Source organism: Heterocephalus glaber, unplaced genomic scaffold (assembly GCF_053883595.1).
Source record: "Heterocephalus glaber isolate CG9 unplaced genomic scaffold, H.glaber_assembly_v1.0 deba00000943, whole genome shotgun sequence".
Classification (NCBI taxonomy): domain Eukaryota; kingdom Metazoa; phylum Chordata; class Mammalia; order Rodentia; family Bathyergidae; genus Heterocephalus; species Heterocephalus glaber.
The window spans coordinates 8,690,926-8,712,619 of record NW_028258175.1 but is presented as its reverse complement, the minus strand read 5'-3'; the positions used below and the strand labels follow the sequence as shown (position 1 = coordinate 8,712,619).

The following is a 21,694-nucleotide window of genomic DNA, read 5'->3' as shown; positions in this document are numbered from 1 at the left end:
TCTCCCTTTGTGTTCCTATTCTGGCCCTAATTCACATTTCTTCTTTATTCTTCTTTTCTTCTCTTTCCTTCTCTCACATGTGTCCTCTGGCCTCACTGTTAACCTTCCTCTATCCTTCTACCTACCTATTCCTCCCTCCCCAACTTCTTCTAACTCCCCATTCCCAAGGGTAAAATTGCTATATTGAAGAGTTTATTCACTATAAACATATGCTGGGTTGGTCCTTGATTTTGATTTAATTCACACAGTTGAAGGTAATAGATTAATAACTACCAAAAATTGTCATTTTCTAAGAGGCACTTGATGCTATTATGTTGCTAATTGTATCACTTGGGCTAAGGTATTGTGATTGATCTAATCAGTTGTCCTTCCAGGTACAATGAAAATGAGACACCCTCAGCACCATAAGAGACTCAAAACCCAAAGGCTAGCCATATCTGGAAGACACCTCTGAGAAGCAATCATTCCATAAGGGTTTTAAATAGATCAACAAAGATACTTACAATAAGCAACTTCAAAATATTAACCCAGGAACTAAACAAAGGATAACACCAAAAACAAAAATGGGAAGATATTTAAGCAAGGCACAAACTCAGACTTCCACCCCACAAAAGGCAAATTCTGGGGGAAATGAGGTGGAAAAGTCCAATAATCAACCACCTGGCCACCCTGAACTGATAGCACAGGAAGTAACAAAGCAGATGAATGAGGCTCTAGAAAAATTCAAAACAGAAATAATCTCCAAGATAACTACAGAGACAGTGAGCAGAGTGAAAGACATGATTAGAGGCTCTGGAACAGAAACAGATAAAAAAAAGATGACCACAGAAATATGCTGGAAGCCATGAATGCCCAGCATAAGAAAGAAATGGAATCCATGAAACAGATACAAACAGATATTCAGGAAATTAAAAACTCCACTGAAAGCATACAGAACAGATTAAGAGAATCTTAAGATAGAGTATCAGATATAGAAGACAGAACTGCAATGAAGGACCATGAAAACAGAGATTTCTTTAAAATAGTAAGGGACCATGAGAAATCAATTCAGCAGCTGCTAGAGGACGCAAAGAAGAACAACATAAGACTGATAGGAGTCCAAGAAAAAACAGGAGAAAGTACAATTGACATAAAAAAAAACTTCCCAAAAGTAATAGTAGAAAACTTCCCAGACAGAGGTGGACAACTGGACATACAGATAAGTGAGGCATGTAGAACTCCATCTAGCCATGATCAAAAAAAAAATCTACACCTAGACATATAATAGTCAAGATCCCAGAAACCCAACAGAAGAACAAAATCCTACAAGCAGTTAGAGAAAAGAAACAAATCACCTACAAGGGAAAGCCCATCAGAATCACAGCAGATTTCTCAACACAAACCCTCAAATCAAGGAGAGGCTGGAGTGAAGTATTTCAAGCCCTAAAAGAAAATAACTTCCAAGCTAGACTGTTGTATCCTACAAAATTATTTTTCAAAATTGATGGGTAAATTAGATAATGCCACAACAAAGAACACCTGAGAAATTTCATGAACACCAAACCAGCATTCCAAGCAATTCTAAACAATATCCTAGAAAAAGACAATGAAGGTCACAACTCCATGAGACCCAATAGAGGGAAGCCACCAGGCAAGGTAAGACACTAAAGGGAAAGGGGGGAAAATACAAAATAAAAGATCATGACAAGGATGAGTCAATATCTATCAATATTAATGGCCTCAATTCACCAATCAAAAGAAATAGATTGACAGAATGGATTAAGAAGCAAAATCCAGTAATATGCTGTATACAAGAAACACACCTAACTCAAAAGGAAATTCATAGGCTGAAAGTAAAAGGATGGAAAACAGTTCTCCACGTGACAGGAACCTGGAAAAAAGGAGGTGTAGCAATCTTATTTGCAGACAAAGTAGATTTCAAACAAAAACTAATTAAGAGAGACAAAGATGGTCACTACATCCTTGTGAAGGGAACAATCCAAGAGGAAGACATGACAATCATAAATATATATGCACCAAATACAAATGCTCCCAAAATATACAAAACAAATATTAATGAACATGAAAAATCAAATAAGCACTAATACAATTATAGTGGGGGATCTCAATACCCCACTATCAAGAATAGACATATCATGTAGACAAAAAATTAACAATGAAATTCTAGAACTGAACCAAGTTATTGAACAAATGGACTTAATAGATGTTTACAGAGTGTTCCACCCCACAAAATCAGAATACACATTCTTTTCAGCTGCACATGGGTCATTCTCCAAAACAGACCACATGCTACCTCATAGGACATGTCTAAGTAAATGTAAAAGAACTGAAGTTATCCCCTGTGTATTATCAGATCATAGTGCAATAAAATTGGAGGTCAATAACATAAGAAACTGCAAAACTCCCATGAACACATGGAAATTGAATAACACCCTCCTGAACAACCAATGGGTCACAGAGGAAATTAAAGAAGAAATTAGACAGTTTCCACAAGTAAATGATAATGCCAGTATAACATATAGGAATCTATGGGACACAGTGAAAGCAGTTCTACAATGGAAATTAATAGCAGTGAATGCCCACACTAGGAAAGCAAAGAGAACTTACATAAATAACCTAATGCAGAACCTCAAGCTCCTAGAAAAAGAAGAGCATAACAAACCCAAAGCTTGTCCAAGAAAGGAAATTATAAAGATCTGAGCAGAAATCAGTGCAATGGAGACTAAGAGAATGATACAAAAAATTAATGAATCAAACAGTTGGTTTTTCGAAAGAATAAATAAAATTGATAAACCTTTAGCCAACCTTATCAAAAAAAGGAAAGAAAAGGCTCAAATCCATGAAATTAAGAACAAAAAAGGTGAAGTCACAACAGACCCAGCAGAAATCCAGAGGATCATCAATACCTACTTTGAGAACCTGTACTCTAATAAAATGGAAAACACAGAAGAAATGGACAGATTTCTAGATACATATGAATTGCCAAAGTTAAATGAAGAAGATATAGAAATTCTAAACACCCCAATTACAATGAGTGAAATTGAAAATGTAATAAAAAATTTACCAACAAAGAAAAGCCCAGGTCCTGATGGCTTCACTGCTGAATTCTACAAGACATTTAAAGAAGAACTATCAACATTACTCTTTAAACTCATCAAGGAAACTGAAAGGGAAGCAAGGCTCCCAAATTCAATCCTGGAAGCAAGTGTTACTTTGATTCCAAAAACAGGGAAGGTCCCAACCAAAAAGAGAACTACAGGTCAATCTCCCTAATGAACACAGATGCAAAAATCCTCAACAAGATACTGGCAAACAGAATACAGAGGGTCATCAAGAAGATCATACACCCTGACCAAGTCAGATTTATAACAGGGATGCAAGGATGGTTCAACATTCGTAAATCAATAAATGTAATGCACTGTATTAACAGAGTCAAGGACAAAAACCATATGATCATCTCAATAGATGCAGAAAATGCATCTGACAAAGTCCAACACCCATTCATGATAAAAACCCTACAGAAGATTGGAATAGAAGGTCTTTATCTCAACCTGATTAAGGCTATCTATGAAAAACCAACAGCCAACATCATACTAAATGGTCAAAACCTGAAAACTTTCACGCTAAAATCAGGAACAAGACAAGGATGCCCACTATCACCACTCCTGTTCAATATAGTTCTGGAAACATTAGCCACAGCAATTAGAAAAGAGAAAGAAATAAAAGGAATAAAGATAGGAAAGGAAGAAGTTAAACTGTCTTTATTTACTGACGATATGATACTTTACATAGATGACCCAAAATACTCTGCCAAAAGTCTTCTAGACTTAATTGACAGATTCAGTAGAGTAGCTGGATACAAGGTCAACACTCAAAAAACAATAGCCTTCTTGTACACAAATAGACTCACTGAGAGAGAAATTTGGGAAACACTTCCTTTTACAATAGCATCCAAAAAAATGAAATATCTAGGAATCAACCTAACAAAGGAAGCAAAAGACCTCTACACTGAAAACTACAGCACTCTGAAAAAAGAGATCGAAGAGGATATAAGAAAATGGAAAGATATCCCTTGTTCCTGGGTAGGAAGAACCAATATAGTGAAAATGGCCATACTTCCAAAACTGCTATATAGATTTAATGCAATGCCAACTGAAATTCTAACAACATACTTCACAGAACTAGAGAAAACAATACAAAAATTCATTTGGAACCAAAAGAGACCTAGAATAGCAAAAGCAATTCTAGGCAACAGAGACATGGCTGGGGGTATCACAATCCCCAACTTGAAACTATAATACAAAGCTACTGTGATAAAAACAGTATGGTACTGGCAAAGAAACAGACCTGAGGATCAGTGGAACAGATTAGAAGATGCAGAAACAACTCCAGACTCACTCAGCCACCTCATCTCTGACAAAGGAGCCAAACATCCTCATTGGAGGAAAGATAGCCTCTTTAATAAATGGTGTTGGAAAAACTGGATTTCAACCTGCCAGAGATTAAAACTAGACCCATATCTATCTCCACGCACTAAACTAAGATCGAAGTGGATTAAAGATCTAAATATTAAGACAGAAACACTAAACTTGCTGGAAGATAAGTTAGGTAGAACTCTTGAAGACATTGGCATAGGAAAAGACTTTATGAACAAAACCTCAGTAGCATCAGAACTTGCACAAAGAATCAACAACTGGGGTCTCGTCTTATTAAAAAGCTTCTGCACAGCAAGAGAAACCACCAACAGAGCTAACAGACAACCCACAATATGGGAAAACATTTTTAGCAGCTGTACCTCAGACAAAGGACTACTATCTAGAATATGTAAGGAATTGGAAAAAATCAGACCCCCCAATTCAAAGACTCAATTCAAAAATGGGCATCTGAAATGAATAGACATTTCTCAAAGAAGTAAAAGCAGCAAATAAATGTATGAAAAAATGTTCAACATCACTAGTCATTTGAGAGATGCAGATGAAAACAACACTGAGATTCCACCTCACCCCAGAAAGAATGGCTGCTATCAAGAAATCAACCAATAACAAATGCTGGCAGGGGTGTGGAAAGAAAGGAACCCTTCTCCATTGTTGGTGGGAGTGCAGACTGGTGCAACCACTGTGGAAATCAGTATGGAGATACCTCAAAGAACTAGGGCTAGAGGTCCCATTTGACCCAGCTACTCCCCTGCTGGGGATCTTCCCTAAAGAATTAAAAGAATCATACCACAGCGATATATGTGCATCCATGTTTATAGCAGCACAGTTTGTAATAGCTAAAGCTTGGAAACAGCCCCAGCCCAAGTGCCCATCAACTGGAAACTGAATAAAGAAGATGTGTTTTTTTATAAGATGGAGTACTACTCAGCCATAAAGAGCAAGAAACTAGAGACATTTATAGCTAAATGGATGCATACTGAGGCCATACTCTTAAGTGAAATAAATAGGACACACGTGTAAATACCGAATAGTTTCTCTAATGTGAGAAACTGAAAGTGTAAATAAAGATTAAAATGAATAATTCATAATTTGAAATAGGAAAAGGTCCAAAGGTGCAGGGGTGGTGGGAGGGGAAGGGGAAAGGGAAGAAGGAAAAGGAAAAATTATGAGAAAAGAAAAAAAAAATGGAAATGAAATTTATGTAAATAGGGAAGGGTGGAGGGGGTAAAGGGTGCACAGGCAATGGGGAAAAAAATAAGAACTAAGATACATCATGTACAGGTACAAGCACCCAAAGATAAACGTAAACATATTGTATACCTAAAATGTACGAATGAAAGAGTAAAAAAAAATAGAGAGGACACAAGAGAACATAGAGACTGGGAAGCAGGTCAGGAAGGCTTGGTTAGAGCCTGGAACAAAGATAAACAGACAGAAAGAGAGAAGGCATCCCACAGAGGGAGACGAAAAGGCAGGTGCAAACTCGGGAGTGGGAGTCTAGAGGTAGAGCTAGCCTCAGGTCTGTCTGGATTCAATTTCTCTGTCTCTTCGTTCTCCTTCTTTATCAACTCCATGCCCAGACATGATTTTGCAGACCCTTGAGTAGGAAAATAATTGCCCCAGCCTCAGCTTCTCAGATTCAAGACCAGCAATAAAAGGTGTATGCATCCCACTCTGAAATACCAGCAGCACTATGACGTTAGTGATTGGATCCAACTGAAATACCCTATTTCCAACTGAAATATCCCTACCCTGATGCACCTGGGACACACACCTGAGGAAGAATGTTGTGGGTCCACATAAACCACAAGAACTAAGGAATGGACAGAAGATCGATCGGAGAGAGTTAGCCAAGAAGAGGAGAAAAGACGATGGGCAGAAATGCACAGCCAATTTCAAAGATGCCATGTGCAGAACCAGGACTTTCACCAAACTGGTTTGGGCCTCAAGACCCAGCTGTTTTCACTGGCCCACCCTGCCTTCCTCTGCCACACAGTCAGATCAACAGGCTCTTAGGAAGGAACCACTCGTGCTCAACACCAGCAATTGTCACCACAAAATAACTCAGGACAGCACACAGTTAAATGCCAGACTTTGGCTACAGTTCACAGTAAGTGCCATGAGAGTTTAAGAAATTGAAAGATCGCTGTAACTAGATTTCCCTAAGGTCATGAGAGAAGAGCTGGATCTTACAATTAATTAAAATCTGCTCTGACCAAAGACAAGGGAAATGGGATTTCTAGGAAAGGACATGGGACAAGCCAAGAATAGGGTCATAAAGTGGCCATGATGGGGCATGTGATGAGACAGATGTGAATACAATGGACCTTAATGACAGCTGCAAGAAGGAAAGGCCACTGCACACAGCTGAGAAGGTGAGAGGTGGGAGGTGAACTGTTACTAACACCCACTGTATACCCTGAGGGGGGCAGGTGGTGAGTGGTTTCCTAAAGCCTCCCTGTCTTCCTAACTGGTCAGAAAAATTTGGAGATAAATTCTGGGCCAAGTCTGGATTCACGAAAACAACAACAACAACACAACCTTGATTAACTCAAGACTTCTACTACCTACCAAAAATCAGAGGGTGCTGGCATATTTGATCATCTTGAACTTCATTAATTGGAGAGTGATATCCCTGTAAGGCAGTGGTCTAACAATTGCACTTTGTGTTAGTCAGCTTTTCATCACTGTCACCAAATACCTGAGAAAAACAACTTAAAGGAGGAAAGGTTATTTTGGCTCACAGTTTCAATCCATGGTCAGCTGGCTCCAATACTGTTAGGCCTGCATGAATCAGAAACATCATGGCAGAAGGGCAGAGTGGAGAAAAGCTGCTCACCTCATGGCACCCAAGAAGTAGATAAGAGGGGAAAGACCAGAGAGGAATGATAAAGGACAAGTACAGTCCCCAAGGTCATGCCCACATGATTTACTTTCTTCAATGAGGACCCACCTAATAGCCAAGTGAGCTATGAACTCATCAATAGACTGATCGATGTCCCCACGATCTGACCACATCCCCAAAGTTCGACCTCTAAAGGTCACTCCACTGAGAACCAAGCCTTCAACACAATGAGCATCTAGGGTTCATTTTAGATCCAAACCACAACACACTCCGACCTACTCTTTGAAATCATCTGGGAAGCTGCAAAAAACTCCTCACTCCTGGGTTCTGTTTCTGATTTAATGGGTCTGGGAAGGGCTGGTATGAGTGGGTTGAGTGAAGCTAAGCAATGAGATTTTTTAAAAACACTCCCAGACTACTCAATCCAAAGCCAATCTTGAGAACCACTTTTCTACTCAATGGAAAGACAGTCTAGTAGTTCACAGAAAAGCTCATGGAGAAGAGCAGTTCTCCCCTCCGCTGTGATTGCTGGAAGACCAAACCTACACTGCTGACAGCCCCTTGCGAGCACGGAGAGAACCTGGATGAAAATGAGCCAACACATAGCATGCTGCAGGAGCTGGGACAGATGGGCTCACAGGAGCCAAGCACACACAGCCGTTCCCAACTCTGCATTCAGTGACATCGTGTTGGCAATTTGAAATCAACCACGGCAGGAGCATTAACACCATGGAAATCAGCAAACACTCTAAATCAGTGCCTTTCTTTTTTCCAGAGGGCTGGGTGTTAAACATTTGCCAGCACATCACTGCCAATATGGCGGTGTGTGTGTGTGTGTGTGTGTGTGTGTGTGTGTGTGTGTGTGTGCGCGCGCGCGCACACGTGTGTTGGGAGAGGGGGTGTCAAGTCCTGATAATATTATTTGAGCTGCTAGATCAAACTACCCCTGAAACCAGATACTCTTGGACTTCCATTTTATTGCTTAAGCCAGATTAAATTGAATTTCATGATTTTGTAATCAAAAGAGCTCTGAAAGATGAAACCACGGCAGAGTCAAAGTCAAGTGGTAGCTGTGGTCACAAGGAGTTATATGTAAGCACAACAATCTGGGAGAGGCATGACTGAAAGAGCAGTTGTGTGGGGTACAGAAAGAAGCATAAACTTGAGTCATTTTTAGGTAAATGGATACACCTCGAGACCATAATGTTAAGTGAAATAAATGAGGCACACAAGTTTAAATATCACATTGTTTCTCTCATGTGAGACACCCAAGGAGTAAATAAGGAGCGAAGTGGAGGATAGATACTGGGAAGTAGGAAGGACATGGTAGGGTGACAAATGGGAAGGGAAACAAGGTAGGGTGAGCGGGGAGAGGAAGGAAGGCAAAGAGGATTTTACAAGAAAAGAATGGAAGAGGAAAAATGGGAACAAAGCTTTTATAAATGGGGGAGGGAAGAAGTGTTGAAGGGAGGGGAAGATAATGGAAAAAAAAGAATTAAGACATATTATCCACAGGCACAAATTCCCTATGATGAATGTGATCATTATGTATGGCAAATATGTACAAATAAAACTAAATTTTAAAAAATTATGTAGGGGTTATACACATAATTGTGTGGCACCAGAATCAAGATCTGTGAATTCATCTACTGCTAAGCTCTCCACAGCTGCAATGGGTGTGGAATCACCTAAATGCTACAAGAGTAGATTCTGCAAAGGCTCTTGTGAGTCTTGTATCCACTCACACTGTAAGTATGTATGCAGCACATGCCACGGATAATGCACAGAAAATGCCAGGCAAGGACCCTGCTCTTGTGAATTATACACTGCAGGGTGGAATACAGTCGGTGAACAAGTAAGGAAATAACAACTCTGACACTGTGAGATACTGATAAAGGCCATCTGAATAGAAAACACAAGGATGGAATTGTGAGAGGGCACAATGTAAGAGGAAGAGGTGCTAACATATGAATCAGCATGACAAGATAGATATTCACATGCAGACTTTTCAGAAAGGCATTCCAACAGAGGGGCAGCACCAGCAAAGACCCTGAGGGAGAAACCAGACTGGCAGATATGAGGAACAGCCCAAAGGCCAATGTGGCTGAGAGTGTGAGGGGCAGCATGGTAAGAGATGAGGTTGGAAATCTGGAAAGCACTGAAAACAAAACTTCAACAAAAATTCTGGATTGGAAAAGCATTCGGGAGTTTTAAACAGTGGAGTGACTGGATCTGATTTGTTTCTATGAGGTTCTGTATATGTCCCACTGAAGCCAGATATGTGTGCAGGAAGGCATCAGGCAGCCAGCTTTGGTAGACTGCTCTTCCTTGCAACCCAAAAAGCCGGCCTCAGAGAAAGCTACCTCAGCAGCTGCGAACAGGGAGTGGGAGTAGCAAGCCATGCCTGTGGATATACCCTGAAGCCTGCAGGAATTCAGGCTCCAGGATGCAAAGTTACCAACAGACCACTCAGAAGTAGGATAGGATCCTGCAACCAGCTAGCCCATGACTATCCTTCGCAGAAGCAGGCTAGTAATGATTTTCTTAGAAGGACTCATAAAGAGGAAGACAATGGAAATCTGAAATTTGCTATCTGTAAATTTAAAGGTTGTCAACAACCTATTCTAAAAGTGAATTTTAGGTTCATTTTTTAAATCCTGGAGGCATTTTTCCAAAACAAAAATGCAATAAGGAGGGTGATGGTCTCAGAACACCCCACAGGAATCCATTCACCTCTAAAGGCATCTGGGGCTTCAATGACTTTTTTCACTCTTTTCCTCACTGACGAACTCACAGTTTTATAAACAATTTCCTGTCAAAAGAGTAAAGGAACCTTCAAATAGGATTTGGGGAGCTAGAAGACATTTTAATGTCCATCCCCTACATCAGGAGCCAAGGATACCATAGGTCCAGAAGGGATTCTCTCTTTCTTTAGTCTCTTCCTGTCCTAGGTCCTCCAATTCCAAGACACTTGGAGCCACTACAGCCCAGCCAGGGCATAGCCAAAGATTTCAAACACTGAGGAAGCAACAAGCTGGGGTTAAGGAGTGAATGCCACTTAGAAAACAGATGACATCACTTGAAACTAGATAAAAATCCTTCCAAGAGGGCTAGTGTGCAACTTAAGAGAGAGTTGCTTTTATAAAACTATTTTTAAATTGACAAAATAATTGCACACATTCTAGTATCCCTAAGAAAAACTAAGGCATTTAGCACCCTTCCCCTGAAACACTCCTTTTGTGGTCCCAAGACTCTGGCCAAATCAAGAGAACACTGTAAGCAGACAGAGACAGGACTGCCCAGATAAAAAGCACCTGAAGGACACTGGGAACTGGACAAACTAGTTCTATCTGTAGAACCTATCTTCATGCCCACAGGCTAAGTCCTTGAAATGTTGGTCATACGATGGAGCAGTGCAAGCCAATGATATCACCGCTTATGTAGTTCAATCTATAAAACCCTCTCTCTGTCGTAACTGGGTGCTATAGCCAGCCAGCTGCCAACAGACACTCTTGACTACTTTCTGGTGAATGCTTGTCCAGCCCGTTACCGCCTCCCAAAGGGTACTACTGTTAAGTATGCACCTCTCGTGGACTTCCTGGGTGACACCTGTAGAGTTCGCATCCCTCATGATTTGCCAAGCAGGGCTGTGTTGGGTGTGCACCTCTCCTGAAAATTTCCCTGAATGGTGCCATTGCTGAGTGTGCACCCTTTGTGCATCTTCAAGTAGAGGTACTGAACTCCTACTTGCTTCTCCTGGACCTCCTTCCCTGTTAGCATCAACTGACCCTATATCCTTTTCAGTAAATCACCTTATCTATCAAAACCTGGCTCTAGGTACTTTTTTCAGTCTCTCAACAACCTACTCCACTGCCCCTGCATCACTGGGCTATGGACAACATTTTTGAGGTCTAATCTGATAATCTGATACATGTGTGCAATGTGATCAACCCAGGAGAAAGGGCTGCCTTTGAATAAGGCTGCTTCATGGGGCATGGACACAGCTGGTGCTCATTGTCAGTTGTGAAGAGGAGCGAACTGCAGGACTCAGTAAGCAACAACAGGGCATTTGGTACCTGCGACACTTGGTTTTCCTAAAAACCTTGTGCTAAAGGAGGACTTGCAGGTATGGTGGCATTATCTTAAATTACACAGTAAGAAAGAGCAGTAAGGGGGAGCACTAGTCCACCCATGTGGACTGGTGGAATATGCTTAATTATCTCCACTCCAATTGATTTAAGAGCTATTTCTGTTTTTGGTTTTTTTTGGTACCAGGGATCGAACTCAGAGACCTTGCACTTGCAAGGCAGGCGGCGGAACCACTGAGCTAAATCCCCGGCCCCTAAGAGCTGTTTCAAGAGCATCCTGAAAAGGCCCACAACCAGCTTTGGCTCAGAGCATTCAAGCTGAATCTGAGGAAATGGAACTTTAGCTACCATAAGAAACCCTTCTGTACACTGTAGGCTCCGTGTGTGCATTTGGGGAGGATCTCGCCAAGAATCCTCACCCAGAAATGTATTTCACAGTGTTGAAGTTTTTAAATCAAAAGCAATCCCAAACCAGAAATGGTGAGGTATGCCTGCATTCCAGCACTGGGGAGGCTGAGGCAAAAGGGTGGCAAGTTCAAGGTTGACCTGGGCTACAGTGTGAGACCTTGACTCAAAAAAACCAAAAACAAACCAAGATAAGCAGTGCTTCTTTTTTCCTCGATTTAACTTTTTTAATGTACCAAATCAAAGCTCTGTAAGTAAAATGTAGATTTCACAAAAGGCACAGCCCTTGCACCACACAGCTTAGAGCCATGTGTCAAGACGTACAAATCTAGAGCCCTATCACCAAGCCGCTGAAACAACTCCAAGAGACAGGACCTGCAAAGAGGCATATTGAATAGTGTTCCCAGGCAACTCATCTTCACATTAAAGTTTAAGAACCTTATAATGCAAAGAACCAGAATTTGGAGAGAGATAGCAAAGGTTTCTTCGATGCTAGATATATGCACAAGCCCTGCTGGCTCTCAGGAGCTTCCAATTAAAAAAACCCTTTAAAATAGAGGGAAAATACCTAACTCATCACAGTTACTGTGTCAGATGAATGTACACTTAAACGTACTTGGAAAGGGTAAAGGGCTAGACAAATATTATTCATTCAAAATACGCACTGAAGGGCTAGGGACATAGCTCTCTGATAAAGTACTTGCCTAGCATGCACTAAGCTATGGGTTCAATCCCCACCACTGCCAAAACAAGTGTGTCACTGGGTAACAAGACAAAAAACAAAAAGTTAGAAGAGCAAAACATACATATGTGTACAATGAAATGAATTGAGGGCCACAATAGTACGGTCTGTACCAAAGGGGCAATAGGTCCAGGGAGGAAGCTATGATTAATGAGGTACTGATAGGCCCCAGATCGTCACAGCAACAAACCAAACATGAATGCAGCAAGGCACAAGATCAAAAAAGGCACTGCCAGTGTGTTCAGCCTTGTCACACAGCAACCTCATGAAATACACAAGCCTCAAAGAAAATTCAAGTCTTCATGAAAGCCATATCCAGACTCTAATCCTATCTCCAATGCATTAAAAACAAACAAACACCTATTCATTACACACTGGGTGCCACAGCTGTGAACTTCCTTCACTGTTTCAGTAAACCCCACAATGACTGAATGACACTGATGTGATGCTTCCTCAAATAGATCAAAAAGAGCTCCAGGCCAAGGGAGCCTGAACTCAAGGGCAGACCTACAACTGTGGAGCATCTACCTTTTGTTAGAACACCCACATCCCAGGAGTTCATCCTTTTTAAAGAAATTTCTATTATGGTCAGTCAGCTGAGACCTCAAGACACTCAGCCAAGTTAAATATCCTTTTGTCATGCTGACCTGAAGGACATTTTAGGAGAATCAGGGCAGCGAGACACACAGCAGCACCTTGTTAGAGATATCTGTCAAGTAAGTGTTTACTCTTCTGTTTACTTGTGTTTCTGATTAATAATATGAATGCTAATCAGCTAAACTGTATTCAGTACTTAATTCCCTGATAGGCATTATGCTAAGATGTCTATATAGATTGCCTCACCAGGTAGGTGCTGTTAACTAACCCCATTTTACAGATAAGAAAATGGAGGCACAGGAGTTAAGAAACTTAAACCATTCATTCCGCTGTTCTGCCACTCTGGCCACTAGCCTCACCTGATTTGACTTAGTCATGTCACAAGACTCCTCCCTACCACACAAGTGTCTCAAGATTTCTACACATAAAATTTCCTAAGTACACAAATGATATGACTATTGGTAATATAATTTTAGCAATCTTACAATATTAGTTTTCATTTAGTAAAATACATAAGGCTTTTTATCTAATAAATTTCCTGGAATCCTTTCCAGCACCATTTTTCTAATTCATGTACATATGTGCTCATCCCCTGGTGAGTGCTCTCCCCTCCCCACCTAGACTCAGTCTCCTCACCTTCGGCTGTTTGACCTTCTCTTTTCAGCATCTGGACAGCTCCTACATATTTCTTCAGCTGGACCTTAAGCACCTCGTTTTCTCTGCAGGTACAAGAATGTTAAAAAAAACATATTTAAAACTTGGCAAGTTAGGCCTGAAGAGGGGAAGGGGAGAAGTCTATGTAAAGAAAAGCACATGGTGTGCATCTTATAAATATTAATATATTCTCATATTTCAGAGATCATCACTGAAGAAAGCCAGGTCACCAAGGATGTGTTTGTGGGATACCTTTAAGAATTTTCCTTTCACAAAGGGACTAACTGGTTCCACTACCTACAGATTTAGAACACAACCACATGCTGTACTCAGGCTGTTTGACTCTACCAATCTTTAAGTGCCTATTCAGTAACAGGCATTCCGCAATGGTATCTCCATTTTCAGGGGCATACTAAGCAGCCACTGTGCACTTACCTAGGGAATATTTTTATCAACTATCACATGTGTTAAACACCATTTGCCAAGCATCATGTCAAATGCTTATACATCATCTCACTAACTCTTTCCCAGATACTGACACAACTCCCATTTTATAGCTGAGTAAACTAAAGCATAAAAAGAAGCAAATCAGAGGACCAAATCCCCCACCCGAACCCCACATAAGATTATACCATGAAACACAAAACCCAGACTAAAACAAGAGCCTGCCTCCTGACTCCACTTCCCAGGCACACTGGCTGAGGATGAAACATGAGGATCAGAAGAAAACTATCATTTGTTGAGTATTTTTCCACATAGCTTAGACTTCACATGATCACTGAGTCATGCATGGCTGCCTGCATTCACCCTTCCTTCATTAGGTAGAAACATACAGGGAAGGAGATGAACAGATAGGCTCTCTGACCAGGATCACATGGCCAAGGTCACCAGAAAGACACAATGCCAAGATCTGAACCCTTGTGTTTCTTCCCCCTAAGACTCAAAAGAGCTTTTCTCTCTTTGGGAATTCAAATTTGATCTTTCACAAGCTATCCCTAAGAGAGGTGCCTCCCCTAAATTCGGTTTCTGCCCTGCCACTTTCTACTTCAGTTCTTTTGCTTCAGTTCCTTTAAACAAGCTGGAATATTTTGTCTTTCCTCACAATGAAAACAGCTCGACAGGGTTTCTTCTGTGATTACCTGGGGTGGGGTTGGGGGGACTCATTGCAAAATACTCAGTGGAACATACTTAAGAAGTAAAAATCAGCGAAAACCCAATACCTTTCAATAAATCTCTAATGGGTTTTTATATCTGCCCTATCACATTCCTCTCTTGGTACATGTTATCATTTGTATCTAGATGTCCCCCAAATCCTCATGCAGTCAGAGATGGCTGGATCTAGCCTGTGTGATTACTAAATTAGTCCACTGATTGGCTTGGCATAGTTCTGCTGGGATTGAGGATGTGATGCCAGGATTAAGGGTGTAAGTGTTACCTGCCCTAAGGGTGGGTAGCCTGGATAAGATATAAGGGACCGAATGAGGGTTGTTGATCGATTGCTTACTTTTGCCCACCATGAACTGTTTCTCCTCTGCAACGCCCCTCTGCCATCCCACCCTGCCTTGGAGTCAGCTAACTATGGACTGAAACCTCTATAAACTGTGAGCCAATAAACCTGTCCTCCTTTAACTTTGAGTGTTGGGTAAGTACACACATACAATCTAAATATAATTTTCCATGGATGAAACATCCTTCACACTCTTTAATATTTTTAGTTTGTTTGAGATCTTATTCCCTAGTTTACTGATCCACTCACTGGTGCCCCAAAAGAATCAAATGCAAAAGCCTGGTAAGTACATGTCATGTCTCACTTTACCAAAGTAGGATCATATTATAAATTCTTCTGTAACTAAGTTGTCTCGTTTAACAATGCACACCAGAGAGCCACTAACTCAGTCTACTAACAGATGGTTTACATAAGCAACATATTTACTTAGCTGAAAAACTTGGGGGAGGGAGGCCTGGGACTCAATCTATTGTCTGTTTTCAATGCACCTAACTATAACTCAGCCTTCAAAAACAGTATTTTCTCTGAATTTTTGCTTCTCTGCACTATATTTTGGAAGAAAGAATATCAGGATCAAATGCAGACACTGCTGTACACTTAGGTATCATCTGAGAACTCTACTTTCATCCTGGAACCTTTACAGAAAGTAAACCATAAAGGAGCCCCTTCCTCCTAAACAGCCTGTAGTGGACATTTCTATAGATGTCTGCACTTTTTTCATCTGTGATGGGAATAGCAAATGTTTAAAACTAAATAACTAACAGGTTCTAAAAAGGGTTGTGGGCGGGAAAACCTTCCCCAGTGTACACAGATTGTACAGCATGTCTGCTCAGAAACCTTTACTGGTAACCTCATCACCCATCCGACCTGCTCCCAATTATATGTGGATTCAAGTCACAGAATATCTCATGATTAGAAAAAGAAAGTGCTTGATATACTCTTCTATATGGCATAACTTGAGCAAGAGTTGGCTCAATAGGCAGGCCCCACTCAGACCAGCTGCCAGGTGCACTGTGCCCATGTTCAGCTGCCAGCCTCCTCTCAGCTGTGCTCAGTACACAGCTTCTACTTCCTTGTTCATCTTCAACTCTGTGGCCAGCATGAAAATGTTTCGGGTAGCTGCTCTTTTTTCTAGTTTGAATCAAGCTTTTAATAGTGTGTTAAGATTCCATCTAAAAAGTATACCTAACACAATTCCAAGGGTTGTGATATAACTGTGATTTCTATCAAAATGATGAGAAACTGCAGTGAATATATCAAACCATTGCATGAACACCTTTAGGAGCTATAAATTCACCCCAGCCAACTTTGTTCCAATGAACGTGTTTGCCTTTGTGGGAAATTAACACTTTCAGGATAACTTGAAGTCCCTCCTGAATAAAACTCAAACACATGGCCAGTACACTGACCACTCCAACAGGCACTAAGCTCCAGACTACTAGAAAGGACCAGGATCTTTTTCATATTTAATTTATATTTTTAAATAATTATAGATTTATAGGAAGTTACAAATATAATAATACAAGGACTTGTATACTTGAGCCCAGTTTCTCCCAATGGTCACATCTTTCATAAATACAGGGCAATGTCACAACTGAAAACAAAAACAAAACACACGAGTACGATGTGTGTCTGTGATTAGACTGGTTCCATTACTGTGCCTGACGCTCATAATAATCCCTCGCCACAGTGTGTCTAGGATCATACACGGACTTCAGTGACCACAGCAGTCACACAGCTATGCCAAAGAGGAAAGCAAATCAGGAACGCAACTTAGGAAATGGCAAACTAGAAAGTTCTTATCTCCTGCCACAGCTTGACTTTTCAATGCTTCCCCCGAGTCTTGATGCTATGGGGGGCGGGGGGTGATGGAAGCTTTAAAAGGTAGGGCCTAGTGGGAAGTCTTGCCCACTGGGCAGTGCCCTTGAAGTGCCCTTACTGAGAGCTAAGCACCTTCCTCCTCCTTTTTCACCTCCTGGCCCTCAGGTGAGCAGCTTTGCTGGTCGTGCACTCCCACCAGTCTATGCTGCCTCGCCTGGGGCCCAAGAGCAAGAGGCCAGCCACACATAGACTAAAACCTCCAAAACTTTTTCTTTATAAGTTGACTACTTTAGATACTTGTTATAATAACAGAAAGCTGACTAACATCTGCCTCATCCCTTTTTTGTTTGTTTGTTTAGCCTGTTACTAGCCTAAGAAAATAACTCTTAGACTTTGAATGATTAATTTGCACCCAGCTAAGAGGACTTTAATTTACAGAGAAACCATATCGAAGTTATTATTCTTATCACTACATAGATCTCTATCAAAATTGTCAACTAAAAATGCCTTTTTACTTGACACCTGTTGAGTGTAATGGAACTGATCAATCCATTAAATGTACCCTAAGTATGAAAGGCTTCAGAAACTGAGTTTGTGTGTGACATAAGAATGACTTAGGCCCACTAATTTAGAGACCTTCTACGCCAGCACAAGTCACATCACCAGTAAGGCTATCCAAAATGCTAAGGAAAGAAGGACCCTTAGATTTTTTAGGATTTTTAGAAAATTTACATATATCTATCGAGATATTTTCAGGATGAGACCCAAGTACATTTTAATTTAATATATGTACCTTATTATTCACATAGCCTGGAGGTGGTTTTTAAAATATTTTTAGTGGACTTGTGTTTTTATTTTACTGTACATGAAAGTGAAGGCAAGGGTGCTCTATCGCTATTCTACATCCCCAGTCCTTTTTATTTTTTTACTTTGACACATATTCTCACTAAATTGCCAAGGCTGAACTTGTGATCTGCCTGCTCAACCTCCTGAACTACTGGGTTTAGGGCACCCAACTATGTACCCATCACATGAGTCAGGTGTGGAATTTTCCATTTGTGGGTGTTAAGGTTTAGATCTAAACTGTTTGCCAGAAGTCTCACATTTGGAGGTAGGCCCTGCTCAGAAAGAGCAGGTCACTGCAGGTGTAACTTGGAAGGGTGTCTTCTCATCCCCTGTTCCTCGCTTCTCTCTCTGCCTCCTGACCACCAGGTCATGAACAGCTTTCCTCCATCAGGCCCTTCCACCATGCTGCCTTGGAGCTGACCAAACATGGACTAAACCCACTGGGAACTGTGAAGCAAAATAAACTTCTCCTCCCTGAAGTTGTGTGAGGTATTCTGTCCCAGCAATGGGAAAGTGGCTAATATAGTGGTATCATGTTGGTGCTCAAAAAAGTTCCAGTTTTGGAGCATTTCAGACTCAGGGAACCATAAGCAAAAATCATTTTAGGACTAGGCATGATACAAAGCTATAATCTCAGCACTTAGGAGCTGTGGCAGGAGGATCACTGCAAGTTCAAGGCCAGCCTGGGCTACATAGTAAGTTCAAGCACAGCCTGAACTACACAGTGAGACCCTCTCTCAATAAAAGAAAAAAAAGAATCATTTTAGGACATTTCAGCAAAATGATCCCAGTCAAGATTGATTTGCTCAGCTTTCTATCAGAAACAAACCTCACTTTGCAGCATTCCTGTGTAAATTCAGTGCCACGAGAAATCATGAAAGCAATGGACTACTTATGGTGTCCTTCTTGACAGCCTAATTTAACTCTAATCAAAAAACCAGCTTAGAGCCCAGAGGTAGGCGCCTCTGGGCCGCCATACCACCTCTCCCAGCCCAGAAGAAGGGGCTTTCAGGCTGCCATTCCACCACTCCCACTGCAGAGGAAGGGGCCTCCTGGCCGCCATTCCACTGTTCCCAGTACAGAGGAGGTGAGCCGAGCGGGCGCCAACAGCAAACCCACCATTGTCAAAATGAAAAGACACATAAATAAGTCTCAAAACTAGACATCCAGATCACCTACAGCAACCCCAAAGGGAAATGAGATGGAACACTCTAATACTCAGCCACCTGAACTCCCTGAACTGGCAACAAAAGAGGATCTGGAAAAAATGAAATCAAAATGATTTCTCAGATAACAGAAGAGATTGTGCTCATAGCACAAGACATGATTGACAAATCTAGAGAGGAGCTGAGGAACACGATGGAATCACAACATAGGAAACAAATGGAATTCATAAAACAGATGCAAACAGATTTCCAGGACATTAAAAACTCCATTGAAAGTCTACACAACAGAAAGAACCAATATGAGGACAGAATTTCAGATATAGATGATAAGATTGCTATTAGTGACCAGGAAAAGAAAAATTGCTTTAAAATTGTAAGGAACCATGAGAAATAAATCCAGCAGCTGCTAGACGATGCAAAGAAGAATAACATAAGACTGACTGGAGTCAAGGAAGAAACAGGAAAGAGTGCAGATGACATTAAAAACAAAAACTGTTCACAGAAATAATGGCAGAAAACTTCCCAAGGAGGGGAAAAGAACTTGACATACAGATAAGTGAGGCATATACGACTCCAACTAGCCTTGATCAAAAAAAAATCTACACATAGGCATATAATTGTTAAGATTCCAGAAAACCAAAAGAAGAACGAAGTTTTACAAACAAATAGAGAAAAGAAACAAATCACATACAAAGGAAACCCCATCAGAATCATAGCAGACTTCTCAACGCAAACCCTCAATGCAAGAAGAGCTTGGAGTGACATATTCCAAGCCCTAAAAGAAAACAGCCTCCAACCCAGACTGATGTACCCTGAAAAACTATCTTTCAAAATTGATGGAGAAATAAGATACTTTCATGACAAAGAGCACCTTAGGAACTTCATGAATACCAAACCAGCACTCCAAAAAATTTTAGACAATATCCTAGGAAAAGACAATGAGGATCATAACCCCAGGAAGCCCAGCAGAATGAATCCATCGGGCATGACAAGAAATTAAATGTAAAGGGGGAGAATCCAACAAAAAGAAAAGGTCAGGACAACGATAAGTCATTATGTATCAGTTATAACCATCAATGTTAATGGTCTCAACTCAACAATCAAAAGAAACAGACTGGCAGAATGGGTCAAGAAGCAAAACCCAACAATATGCTGCATATAAGAAACACACTTAATTCAAAAGGAAACTCACAGACTGAAAGAGAAAGGGTGGAAAACAATACTCCATGTGACGGGAACCCGAGAAAAAGCAGGAGTAGCTATCCTCTTTGCAGATCAAGTCGATTTCAAACCAACACTGATTAAGAGAGACGAAGAAGGACACTACATCCTTGTAAAGGGAACAATCCAAGAGGAAGAGATGACAATCATAAATAGACAGGCACCAAAGGCTAGTGTGCCCAACTATATAACACAAATACTAATGGACATGAAAAGTCATATATGTACTAATACAATAGTAGTGGGGGACCTCAATACCCCACTGTCACAAATAGATAGATCAACTAGACAAAAAATAAGTAAGGAAATATGAGAAGTCAATCAAACTCTTGAACAAATGAACTTAACAGATGTTTACAGAGTCTTCCACCCCACAAAATCAGAATACACATTCTTTTCAACTGCACACGGGTCGTTCTCCAAAATAGACCACACACTCGCTCACAGAACATGTTTAAGTAAGTGCAAAGGAACTGAAGTTATCCCCTGTATATTATCAGACCATAGTGCAATGAAATTGGAGATCAATAGCAAAATAAACCACAAGAATTTCATAAACACATGGAAATTGAACAGCACACTTCTGAATAACCAATGGGTCACAGAGGAAATTAAAGAAGAAATCAGACAATTCCTTCAATTAAATGACAATGCCAATACAACATATTGGAATCTATGGGACACAATGAAAGCAGTCTTATGAGGGAAATTCATACCAGTGAATATTCATATTAGGAAAACAGAGCAAGCCCATTTAAACAACCTGATGCTGAACCTCAAGCTTCTAGAAAAAGAAGAGCAGAACAAACCCAAAGTTCATACAAGGGAGGAAAATATAAAGATTAGAGCAGAAATCAATTCAATGGAGACTAAGAGAATACAAAGATTTAATAAAGCCAAGAGTTGGTTCTTCGAAAGAATACACAAAATTGACAAACCTTTAGGCAACCTTATAAGAAAAAAGAAAGAAAAGGCTCAAATCCATGCAATTAGGAATGAAAAGGGTGAAATGACAACAGACCCAGCAGAAATCCAGAGGGTCATCAATACCTACTTCCAGACCTAAATGCCAATAAGACGGAAAACACAGAAGAAATGGACAGATTCCTAGATACATATATGAATTACCAAAGTTGAACGAAGAAGGCCTAAAAATTCTAAACAACCCAATATCAATCAATGAAATTGAAAATGTAATTAAAAACTTACCAACTAAGAAAAGCCCAGGTCCTGATGGCTTCACTGCTGAATTCTACAAGACATTTAGAGGAACTACTGCCACTACTGTTTAAACTCTAAAAAGAAATTTAAAGGGAAGCAATACTCCCAAATTCATTCCTGGAAGCAAGCATCACCTTGAACCCCA

General features: G+C 40.6%; 1 protein-coding gene across 17 annotated transcripts in view; it reads right to left on the bottom strand.

Annotated features, from left to right (window-relative positions):
- The window catches only part of Snx29 (sorting nexin 29), a 543,288-nt gene that overhangs the window by 333,070 nt on the left and 188,524 nt on the right, over positions 1-21,694 (bottom strand). For all 17 annotated transcript variants that reach the window (XM_087208901.1, XM_087208905.1, XM_087208903.1 and 14 more), the window contains one exon: positions 13,750-13,832. In XM_087208901.1, the coding sequence (XP_087065027.1) occupies positions 13,750-13,832 (83 nt within the window). The remainder of the gene's footprint in view (positions 1-13,749; positions 13,833-21,694) is intronic.